The sequence below is a fragment of the Cydia fagiglandana genome, chromosome 11 (assembly GCF_963556715.1).
Source record: "Cydia fagiglandana chromosome 11, ilCydFagi1.1, whole genome shotgun sequence".
Lineage (NCBI taxonomy): Eukaryota > Metazoa > Arthropoda > Insecta > Lepidoptera > Tortricidae > Cydia > Cydia fagiglandana.
Window position 1 is genome coordinate 9,928,606 of NC_085942.1, and position 12,844 is coordinate 9,941,449.

Consider the following 12,844-nt stretch of genomic DNA (forward strand, 5'->3'; position numbering starts at 1 on the left):
TTCAACATTCCACACAATTTAAGATATGTAACAAGCCTTGTAAACGCTTTAATGTTGCCATAAAAAATAAAACCGGTCTTGACAAGTTTTGTAATGTTATTTATTGCCTATGGCAGCATTGGCAGCCCGAGCCTTCAATAAAAAATTGATTTCTCCATTGTTAAAGTCGCAGGTGTTTCTTCAAAAAAATAGAAATAGCCGTGTTATCAAAAGTCTAATCAGTGTTGTTAAATTTGCAGTTTATAAAATGGGTGACGGCCAAAGTGAAAATCAACCCCTATTAGGGGATGGTAAGCGGATAAATGATTTTATTGTTTTGACAGCTGATGATTCAACTAAAAACCATTTGTATTTTTTTTGTTGCTAAACAATGCAATCGGCTTATTTTGGGTCGTTAACATCGCGTAAATTATCAAGTGAACTGTGAAGATTGTGTAATGACTATTCCTGTTATTGGAAGAGCCGGTAATATGTGGTTACGTATTTGTTTTTCTTGACGTAAGTATGCTTGCTTGACAGAGGAGGAGGTAAATGTGGTGAGCACGATATCGCCGATCGGTCCCGACGAGCTCCCTCCGCCTTACCAGCAAGCGGGAATGCCCTTGGTGACGTGCCGCGTGTGCCAGGCGTTAATCGATATATCCGGGAAGAGGGAGCAACACGTCGTGAAATGCGTCGCGTGCAACGAAGCCACGGTACTATTGCACTATTAACACTACTCATTTACCTTAATACTTGTGAAAAGACACTGAGCAATGCTTGGCGGAACCTTTAGCCTAACCTGGCAGATGGTGTCCAACTTGTCCAAGAACTCAATGCTTATTGGACACTTTTGTCATCGCCATTCATATTCACTACTCCTCAACTTGCAAACGGTTAGAAGTATCTGTCTCCAATTTGTATAGCCGACAACCCCAAAAGGACAAATTATTTATCTTGTAAAACCTTCGATGTGGTGTAAGTCTTCATTATCTTAATCTTGTTAAACAGTAAGTAAACAATACCGTCCGTGTCCCACATTCACCCTACTTTTGAACCAGTGTTCTTTTCGTATTATGTTACATCATGGATTACACCAACCGCTGAAGTGTATATTTATTTACCTAATTCACCAAAATAATGATGATTAAAAAACATATTTTAGTACAAGTTGTCAAATAGGTTATTCCCTGAGATGTGACATCAAATTTATAAAAGTATACTATTCCTTAAAAGTTTGAATATTGATACATTTTCCATGATACTACTAAAAAGTTAAATAATAATAGTTTTTCTCTTAATATCTTTAAGTAAATTTTAAATCACCCTTTCATACAAAGATCCACAACATCATCATCTCGGAATCATTTTTGAGTGAAATTTCTTCATTGATAATCCAAGTTATAAGTGTTGTTAAGCAAATTCGATTCAAATCAATATTCAGCAGTATATTCCCATTTGCCCCCGCCCCATGTAACCCACCGCTGTATATGAGGCGGGGACAAATTGGAATGTCTGTTAAGGAAGCGGCTATACCCATCAGTGCCCAGCTGGCTATTCAGCCACTTTTTGTATGAAGAAATAACAACCATTCAGACAGATATTCATCCAACCTTAGATTTTCCTATTAATAATAACTATAAGACTATCAGTTTATATGCATAATGCCATTAATGTTTGAGGTCATTAACCACAAATTGCAATACTTGTACCAATTATTGGTTACATTGTAATTATCTACAAATACCAAGTTTTAGTTAGGAACACAATCAGTATTTAAGCTGATAAGCAAATTATTATAATAGGTAATTATAGTTACTAATTTGTTAAGCAAACATACAGAGCATGTATATGCTATGTAAAGATGTATTTTTTGCTTAACATTTTTTTATTTTGGAAACATATACAATGGACCTTATTACAAAAGGCATAAGGTCCACCAATGTACAGTTAACAGTGTGGGCGTTGGTACAAAGAATCACAAATCATAGACGTGCGCGCCGCCGCGGCGCGCCGCCGCCATAAGGAGTCAGCGCGCCGCCGCCGCCGCCGGTAGTTTAACCCTTTGACCGCCGTTGTCCGGTATAGAAGACAACGATAGAACGATACGCTGGCGCCGTCGTCTTGTATACAAGACACAAATTCAACCACTGAGTTAATGTGAAAATAATAACAATTGCAATTTCATTTACACTTGTGTTCATATTTAAGGTCTTTATTTTTTCATTTATTTGCTTTTTAAGCCGCTATATAAATCCCTTCTTTTATAATAAGGCATTTAAAAAAATTGCTCCAATTTTCAACATTTTTCATGTTCCTCGTCGCCGTTGTCTTGTATAAAAGACAGCTAGGGATGGGAATGTTAACTCGATATGGGAATTTTTAAAGTAAATATAAAGTCAGAAATATGTTTTTATCTAAGTATTTGAACACTTGTTAATCGCCAATTTTTTTTAACGAATAGTAGGTAACTACTTACTAGAATACGTAGAACGAGAGTCAGACAGGCATAACTATATTTAAAGTTCAGGTAGCTTCTTTAGCTCTATAAAGTAGAGTCAGACAAGTAAATTTGCCATTGTAGATTGTGGACTATTTAATTGCAGAAGAGATAAATAAAAAAAATAATTGATGTTATTTTATAGCTTAGTGGGAAGGGATACACCGCAGCGACCGCTTCGCACAAGTGTGGTACAGGGACATACCTGTTTATCAGACTTTACTTTTATTGTTATAACATTGAAGTTAATGTGTAATTTTTTTGTAACAAGTCGTTGAACGTTTTTTTGATAAGAGTTTACCTATAGATTAATGTAAACCAAACTGAAATTATAATGATAGATTCTAATTCCGGAATAATATCTTCACTCATTAAAAATTCAACCCACGTGTAATTTTCACTAAAACAGGTCCGGTATATTGACTTTATCGACACATGATGCGCAGCTTTAACGTTACGCCAATAAAGTTTACGTACCGACAAGCGCTTACGCCGTTGACCTAGAGACTATTATTACTTGATCCGCGCGGAAACAGTCCTTGTCGGTCTGCATTGCGGGCAGTCCATGGGCGCCGTTGTCTTGTATAAAAGACTTCTCGTACAGCCTAGTGCGGCGATATCACGTCTTGAATCGACATTGTTTAGTGGTTGTTTTTTATGTTAAATCCCTATATTTTAAAAATTTTCGGGTGTAAAACATATGTTTAATTTTGGCAATTTGGAATGAAATTAAAACAGGATAAGAACAAAGCTAAATTAAAAAGATTTTTACCATAATATTGTAAATATCGATATCACTATTTGCAATCCCTAAACTTTTTATTAGTTGTTTACTTAAAATTTGCTCTGGCGTGTGAGTGAGCGTCTTTGCGGACTAGGTTCGGCGGCCAAAAGGTTAAAATTCGCGCCGAGACAAAGCCCGCAAGAGTACAAATTTAAAATCAATGGACATAAAGCGCATGCGACGTGCCTAGCTTTAGCGTTCCGACTGTTCCGTTTTTTTTAAATTCATTGCTTGATTTATTTTAACACTTAAATCGATAACGTCCACTATAATGGACATCCCAAGAAAAAAAATCTGCACCAAATATTAAAGCATAGCGTTACTTTCCTCTGGTAGCGTACTTACACTTGAATTAAGGCCTGATTCGAAACAAATTTGACAAATTCAGAGTGATTTTTCTTGGATATTTTCTAGCTTACTTTATATATACACTACGACATTATAATTATCAGAATCACAAAATTATTATACCAAAAAAATTTTTTTTTATCAATTCTAAGATGATCAAAAAAATCAAATAAACGCCGCCGTCTTTTTAATTAGGCGCCAAATTGCTGTCAAAAACTTGATAAGTATGGAAGAAACTTGCACATAACTAATTTCCAACATAACCTGTTACCTAATATTATACCAATACTGAAAGGTAATTTCATTGCAATATCCATGAAACAATGAGGATCTAGACATATCTTCAAATATCTGGCGTATCAGGAATTTCGTCGATGTGGTGTCAGTTACCGGGCATTGGTTACTTTTCGACAGAGAAATCGACACCAACATCACTAAAAGAAACGGTTCGCAGCTTTAGTTTAATAATGCGGATTTCCAATATTACTTTGATAATATTTGGAGATGATCCACGATGTTTATGAGGCAATCAGCATGCTTAAGCCAGTACCCTCGAAATCGGACCAAAAAACTTGATTCAACAAAGTCCCACAGTATTGACCTATTGAACGGTATGGAGTGGAGTGTCCAAGGAATTAGTTCGTTAAAACAACAAAAACTATATGCAATATAATATTTCAAAATAAACATTGTTCTTGATAGGACTCAAACTAAGAAACTGTCAAAAAACACTGTCGGATGTATGATGGAGGGCATACAACAAAACTAACGACAGGAGCGGGAAGAAATGGAAAATGATGAATTTACTTATAAATAACAATTTTTAAACAAATTTTCAATAAATTATGGAAAAACAAATCTTGATTCAGCTAGCTTCAGTACCATTAATAGGGTTTTCAATTTGGCAGATTGAATTCGAATCAGGCCTTATATGTTATTTTTAAGTATGAGTATATAAGAAAATATTGGGAACTAGTGTGAACATAATCTTTTTGTCAAAGTCCTACAGAACGCAGAACTTGCAAGGAAGCATCCGACAGACTGACATTTTACCCATATTTCATTATATTTTTTATATGACAGTATTAAGCAGCGTTAAAATTAAACGTATAATAGGTTACTAACTGGTCTGTTTATTACGTGGCAATGTGATTTACATAAAAATGTTTTTTGTTTATGGGTAAAACAAGTGTAAAATGTGTAATGTCCAGTATTTTGCCCATTTTAATCGACAACACGGCACTTTTGCTAAGTCCAATATGTTAGACGTTGCCAAGTATGCGAACAGTAAAATTATTAAAATTTCTGGTAGTTTTTGTGGTAAATAAATTAAATAGAGGGATGTTAGGTGTTTCAAAACATTTAAAAAAGTCATTACTTGCCGTATTACGTAATGAACCAAATAGATAAAAAAGTGAGTTTGTTTGTTTCCTGTTTATGTGTGGATTTGTTTTCATCAAGAAACAGACCCGATTTCATTTGAGAAATTTGTTAGGAAATTTTTGATAAAAGTGCATGCATTATTTTAAAAACCATTGCTTAGATGTTACTGCTTCCTAGGATAACCCGCTGTTTGATTTAATGTTAAATAAATGATGTCAATGACTGGTAAAATTTTACCACCTACGAGCTATAAAAATCCAAAAATATAAAAATAATAGGTTTTACTTCAATTCATTACATAAGTTGACATTATCAGTAAGTGTATTTGTATTTGTATTTCTAATAAAAAAATGCAATTATTCTATATTTATTTCAAAAAACATAAAATGGACTAATAAAACCTTATGCACATAAAGTAGGTTGTCTATACTCTGCAACGTCCAAAATACTGGACGTCTTTTCATTACGCGGCGTATCTTTTTATTTATACCGATCCTGGCAACGTCCAACATACTGACATATGTTTTTTTCATGATATTTCTACAATAAACCAAAAAAACGATGTAACACAGTTTTTTCGAGATTTTTCCCGTGTTGTTTTAAGAGTTAATCTTGGTTTCTGATTATACGTATATTGAAAAGTTGAAAATCCCACGCCGCCGGCGTTACGCCGCCGCCGTGGATTTTTTCGTGGCGCGCCGCCGCCCGATTTTTTTCGACCGGCGCGCACGTCTATATAGTCCTATAATTTTCTAACTATGGGATTTTAGATAAAGAAGAAAGTATATCAATTAACAGCATGTGGTTAACCAGGCATCTAAAATCCGTATAATGGGTGTCAAAAAACCGGGCAAGTGCGAGTCGGACTCGCACACGAAGGGTTCCGTACCATAATGCAAAAAAAAACAAAAAAAAAGCAAAAAAAAAACGGTCACCCATCCAAGTACTGACCACTCCCGACGTTGCTTAACTTTGGTCAAAAATCACGTTTGTTGTATGGGAGCCCCATTTAAATCTTTATTTTATTCTGTTTTTAGTATTTGTTGTTATAGCGGCAACAGAAATACATCATCTGTGAAAATTTCAACTGTCTAGCTATCACGGTTCGTGAGATACAGCCTGGTGACAGACGGACGGACGGACGGACGGACAGCGAAGTCTTAGTAATAATAGGGTCCCGTTTTACCCTTTGGGTACGGAACCCTAAAAAATAATTGGCTTTTCCTAAGCATTGGAAAGAAATTAGATGCATAAAATAAGGTGGATTTTATTTTTATTAAGTCTTTGTTCTGACAATAAAGCTGCCTAGTAACTGTAACTATCGTCCATGGCCTGACTAGATATGATAATAAGTTGTTATTATAAACATGAGACTAACTTTACAACTATGTGCCAAGCTTATGTCAACTATTCTTCAACCAGTCGTAGTTGTCAAGTTGAATATATGATTACTAACATTACTGACAAACACTTTTAACCTTTTAACCGCCAGCAATTTTAAATCGAGCGTGTTTGTGTCGCCACCGACAGAAATTGTACCACGCAGAGTAAGGTGGGCAATAGTTACGGGAGTAATAAATGGGCTGTAAAAACCAAATCAGATCTTTGTCTTATTTATCAGACTGTGGCGAAATGAGCTGGATATGTAATGTCTTAAATATCAGACTGTGGCGGTTAATACTTACTTCACTTACTTAATTGGCAGTGACTCACTCATAGTTCAGTAACAGTGATACGCGTATTGAATAAAAATGAGTCATTTTTTAATGTAATGTTTCTATTTAAGCTAGACAAGAATTTGAGAAGCGTATATTTGCCCGGCCACGTAAAATTTTTCACTGAACTTTAAGGGCCCCCCCACATCTGGCGTCTTTCGAGCGTCGGCGTCTGTCGGCGTCGGTCCAGCGCTATGGAAAATGACGTCGCTGCGCAGTTGCGTCGACGCTGCGTCGACGTTGCGTCGACGTCGGCCATAGAATTGTAGACGCCGACGCTCGAAAGACGCCAGATGTGGGGGGGGGGGCCCTAAAAATCTATTAATACAAATATTTATGCAATGTGAATATTGTGAATAGGATTCTGACGCTTACCATGTAATCCGACCTTAGTGAGAGTAAACCAGTAAACAACTAAGTGTGTAGCGAGCAAGAAATGTTGTTGTGTAGACAAGCGTTTTCCCAAAAACAGGAAGGTAAATTTGCATACAACTATAGACTTGCAACTTGTTAAGTGCCTTACCAATGAAAAAGTACCAAATACTCGTCATTCCGATTTAGTTAATTGGACAATGGACACAAACAATTAAATTTCGGGAGTTTTTACGGCCAATATTTCGTTTGCTGCCTGGAATATACATAGTAAAATATTACAGCAGTCGAGTTTTCATTACTACACCATTTTAATTCAATGGACTACATAGCTACTCGTATGTAGGTATATGAACGTAAGTGCACCTAAACTGAAGCAAATATCGAGTACTCGCCACTTGTCGCCGCAAGGACAATATTCGTGGACAGTTGAACGAAATTTAATCCGCGCGGTCAAACGTCCGGATATTGACCCACATCGCAACCAAATAAATAATCTGTCTGGCCTTTCCGTTTCAATCGGTCGGTGTAAGCCGTACTTTAAAAAGTGGGACACTTAAAACGGATTAAGTAATAAGTATGCACTTTTTCATTCAACTAATTTTCAGTATAGATAACATTATTATATTTCATGTAGTAACAGATAGGTACGTGACTATGACACATGATGTGTAACAGGATATAATTGATAACACTTTCCGAGTGCCTAAAAATCTCACTCCCAGAAAACTAGAGTTAGAAACGTAAAACTTCTATGAAATTATGACGTATAAATAACACTTGCACTGCCTGGGCTATCAAAATCGCTACAGACTTTTTTTAGTATAACTCTACTTAATCATGCATTTTCCCAAAATGCGTTTTTATTACTCAAAACTTATTTACTTTACATCAACTGTATGAAATGCGTGACCTGCTGATTCTTCAATATCGTAACTCAAATATCTATCAAACATCATCAAACATCAACATTTATTCAGCAAATAGGCCACAAGGGCACTTTTACACGTCAACATTGAATTTACATAAAAGCAAAAATAATAACATCAACAATTTTATAAAATAAAACTAACAATTCAATCTAACGTATTACAATTACTAAGAGATGTATATGGTCTCTTAATGTCGAATTACATACAAAATACAGATAAAAAAACACACACAAAAAAAATCTATAATATTTAGAGGTGTAAATGTCTCTAGGTGTCAGAACTATAAGATTATATAGTTTACCAAGTTATCCTTAGAAATGTATAAGGTCTCCAAGAGTCAATATCCTGTATAATTAATACATTCATTAAAAGAAAAGAAACATACGAGAACAGAATGAGGCGTCTCACTGTAATTAATTAATAAAAGTTACTAAGTATAATAGCTCGTGTTAGCTTAACAGACCAGTCTCCACAAACAGCACCCGTTCACGAGTATGACGCGTATCTCAGCCATCGCCTCCCTCAACCTTCATTCGGGAAAGTGGCGACCCGATCAACAACGCCGCCGTAAGCAAAGACTTTTAAGCGAGCATGACATGTTCAAGCTACCGGCCTATATTAATATTAAAATAGTAATAACATGTAGCTGTAAGACACGGCATTTTGTGCTCATATCTATATATATAAATGCAAGTGTCCTGACTGACTGATTCATCAACGCAGAGCCGAAACTACAAAAGCCAGAAAGTTGAAATTTGCACACCAGATTGCATTTATAAAGTGTACAAGAGATAAGAAGCGATTTTGAGAAATTCAACCCCTAAGGGGGTTAAAAAGGGGATGAAAGTTTGTATGGGGTTAAAGTTTTCTTTTAAGCTAAAAATTTGAAACTTCGTAAAAAGATATATTATTAAAATACAAGAAAACTAATTTCAGCGTTTTTGAAAATTCATCCCCTAAGGTGGTGAAAAAGGGGTTGAAAGTTTGTATGGATATCAAAAAAAAATTCAAAACTTGAATCTTTGTATAAGGGCATAGGTACCTATTATGAGAATACAAGAAAAGTAATTTCAGCAACCAACATCAAAATCCACTTGACTTAAAACTTCATACAACTTGCTAAAAAAGAAAAGTATTTAATTTCAACATTGCTTGGATATGAAAATTATAGGTACTAAAGATGTAAAATGTTGAAGATAAGATTCCACGCGGACGAAGTCGCGGGCAACAGCTAGTGTTACATAAAAAGACAGTAATATAGCTTCACATAATTACTAGCCTAAGTTGACTTAGAGATGTAAAGGTCTCTAAGTGTCAGAAACATTAAAAATATAGGTAAGTATGTACAATCAAAAATAAAAATCAAATAAATAAATATGTACTTAGAGATGTATAAGGTCTCCAAGTGTCCAAAACTAAAATTAAATTAAACAATATAATCAAGCGAGAACATCATTGTCTCATGTGTCAATTCTACTGGACACTAGCATATTTAATTCACAATGTAAAAAAAAAACAATATTTATTTGATTCTTATTATACTAATGAAATCAAGCTACCGGCTTAAAAGCATCTCTATCGTTTATAAAATCATTTACAGTGTAGTACGCCTTACGTAACAAGGAGTGCTTAATGTGCGACTTAAATTTATGAAGTGGTAAATTCACTACATCAGTGGTGACTTTGTTATAAAAACGTGTACTATAGCTAACGTTTAACCCTTGCAGCCTATAAGGAACGCGCCACCAGGCAAAAAGTACGTGCGATGCCCGTGCAACTGCTTGCTGATATGCAAGTCATCGTCGCAGCGCATCGCGTGCCCTCGCGCCGACTGCAAGCGCATCATCAACCTGGCGCCCTCGCCCGTCACGCCGCCCGTGCCCACGCTGCCGGGCATGTGCCGCGTCGTGTGTGCGCACTGCCAGGACACATTCTTGGTAACGACTCGTTTTTTTTGTTTATTACGAATGGGCTTACTCATGGCCACAGACTAGCCGAGGCGTAGACGTGGCTGACTTGTGTTAGGTATCTATAGATGGTCAAGCAAATCTTGCCAGTAGAAAATGGCACGAAATTAAAATTTTCTATGAGACGATATCGCTTTTCGCCTACATTTTTCAAATTTGCCGCCTTTTTCTACTGACAACTATATACTTGCAACTTTTTACTAGAGCGTCTTGTATTTATGTAAAAATAAGTAAATAAAAGTACTTTTTTAAATCGTAGGAGTAAAATTACCAATATATAAATGATCTTAGCGTGTTTATTTATGAAAAAGGAATTTACTGTTTTACAAACAATTTATTGCAGTGGCAACATTGTCTTACTTTATTTATTTGGTCTTAGAACTACGATTTTCAGTTTAGACAGGATACATTCTTGATAGTTTACAAAGCTTCTAGGCGGTTAGGTCAGGGCTGCCTACAAACTTTAACTGAAAGGTAGATAACCCTGACTGAAAGCTACGGAACCCTTTAATTTATTTTGGGTGGTAGTGGATTTACTGGATTTCTATTTTTTTTTATATTAGGTGGTTTAACAAATTCATAAAGCCAGAGATTATAACTTACAAATTAGAGCAGGTGCTCTTAGTAGGAAAATAAAATATTATACTAAAATAAAAAATTAAGTAAAAAGTGAAAATTCAGAGCACTTAAATAGTTTGAAAATAGTCGATATCTACAGATAGGTAGGTACGTTGTTATTTCAGAGTGTGACTCAGAGCAATAAAAGATAATCTGTCATGCTCTCATCAGTCACGCTACGGCGGTCATTATTATATCAACTTATAGCGCTTACGTTATTAGGTACTGGTGTTCAATATAGAATGATGCGAAAACATGTTTAAGTACTTTCTTATTGCCCCCCCCCCCCTTATTGCCCCCTAGTACCTCTTGGAACCCCCCAAAACCATTTAACCCTAAAACTTTTTTCATTTATTTTCCCAATATGTAATATGCTGAAACGGACAAATATCGTTTTTTATTATAGGAACCATTTAATAAAATGCGAGCTCTCTACCTACCTACATGTTTTATTAAAAAAGAAACATCATGGTGTTACATTTTAGGTTAGGGTTTGAAAATCTAATTGTTATCTAAAGTATTAAATGTAAGTTTTATTGCTATTATATGATTTTAATAGTATGACCTGCACACGATACCGAAACTCTGTTATACAAATGTAATAGGTTCCCCGCGATATGGGTGTAACCTAGTGCGGGGGCCCTTGGTAACTATGTTTGTAACACTTTTTAGAAATAAACTACATATTCATATTCTTATCTGCGGCCCATACCTACCAACCCAACTTACCCAGCCTGTTATCCGTTTTCAGTACCAGTTGCTGAAGAACGCCCCGGTGCGATGTCCGCACTGCCGTAAGGTGTCGTCGGTGGGCCCTCGCATGGCGCGCCTGCGCGGCTGCATCTTCGCCGTGCTCGCGCTCATCGTGCTCGCCATCGCGCTCGGCGTCACGCTCGGCACGCTCGCCGCCGCCAAGAGCCACGGCACCGGGATATATGTAGCCTACGTCGGCGCTTTCCTTCTAGCCTTCCTTCTGTTCAGTCGAGCCGTGTACTACTTCGCCATGAAAGTCAGCACCATCGAGGGCCCCATGTAGAACTCGCACTGAGCGTGATCAATTTGTGATAACCTATGACTAGGAATCTTTTATAAGAATTTGTTAATTCCATATAGCATTCTTACTTTGTAATAATGATTTCCGAGTCTTCAAATTATTCGTTATCTAAAATGCCATTTGTACCGCTTGCGAATATTTTAAGGCAGTCTCTATTAAAGCATGAGGAAAATTCGTTTCTGATAAATACTTTGAGATTACCTATTTAAAATATTGGTTGACATTTTTATGATGACGGAAATTTAGTTGTAGGCAGGGTTGTTGTGTAAATTAATAGTAATCTTGATTTTGATACATAGTTATATAAATAACGCATATATCTAACTGTAAGTATGTAAACTATATAACCTTTGTGTTGATCGAAGTGTCTCATCTATTTAATGGTGCCTGCACAGATTATTATATAGGTCTGTTATAAATTGTATTGTAACATAAACAATGCCATTCTTTACGTTAGTGATGAATTTTATTTTGAGTTTCGGTGTAAAACTAAATACAGTCCATACAAATAAAGCTCCAAATACCTTTTTTAAATCAGGCATGTGCACTTCATTAACTCGGCTTGAAATTCTCAGATCACAGCTAGTTTAATGTGTATAATATCGAAATAAAATGTTATAATTGTAATATTTGAGTGTAACATTTGTATATATGTAACTTATAGACTGAATCAGCTTGTTTTTATTTCATTCGAGACATTGAAATGATTTCTTCTGTAACCAGACTAGACTAGCTTTAATTGGCGTATGTAGGTAATTACTAATTAGCGTTTGTCTTCTAATTTGTCCTTTTTCTTGGTTATCGAGGATATGGGAGCGCTAAAAATCTACAATTATAGCCTAGCCTTCATCATGTCGCTTATAAAAAGGAGAGGTATTTAAAATTTTCAAGGAAGTTATTAACTATAGCTACTTTACTCTCGTTTTTGTAGTGATGTAATGGTTGACCGGACTAATCGAAACCGAAAAAGGACATATTTTTGTTTGCAGGCTATTGCGTATGCGACTATTGTGTCAGACTATAATACTATATTGTAAGGTGTAATATTTGTGATTAATTCACGTATCAAGTATAATATTCGCCTTAAATATAAAGCAATGGATTACCATCGATCTCTTGTTTTATCTGGCTGCCTTGTCTCTCCACGCCTTACGGTATTGTTTTTCTTAGCGCCACTTGCACCATCCCACTA

The 12,844-nt window shown here is 35.8% G+C and overlaps 1 protein-coding gene across 1 annotated transcript; it reads left to right on the forward strand.

Annotated features, from left to right (window-relative positions):
- The first annotated feature begins 131 nt into the window (after positions 1-131).
- LOC134668903 (type 2 phosphatidylinositol 4,5-bisphosphate 4-phosphatase) lies at positions 132-12,433 on the forward strand. The gene is made up of 4 exons (XM_063526402.1): positions 132-290; positions 520-695; positions 9,741-9,950; positions 11,350-12,433. The coding sequence occupies exons 1-4, from the start codon at positions 248-250 to the stop codon at positions 11,632-11,634; spliced, it is 714 nt and encodes a 237-aa protein (XP_063382472.1). The 5' UTR covers positions 132-247; the 3' UTR covers positions 11,635-12,433.
- The last annotated feature ends 411 nt before the right edge of the window (positions 12,434-12,844 follow it).

What these genes read in the sequence shown, in the direction of transcription:
- LOC134668903 (XM_063526402.1), top strand. Translation starts at nt 248, where the DNA reads ATGGGTGACGGCCAAAGTGAAAATCAACCCCTATTAGGGGATG. An exon ending in TCAACCCCTATTAGGGGATG is followed by an intron (nt 291 to 519) that starts GTAAGCGGATAA and finishes CTTGCTTGACAG; the next exon opens with AGGAGGAGGTAAATGTGGTG. An exon ending in ACTGCCAGGACACATTCTTG is followed by an intron (nt 9,951 to 11,349) that starts GTAACGACTCGT and finishes ATCCGTTTTCAG; the next exon opens with TACCAGTTGCTGAAGAACGC.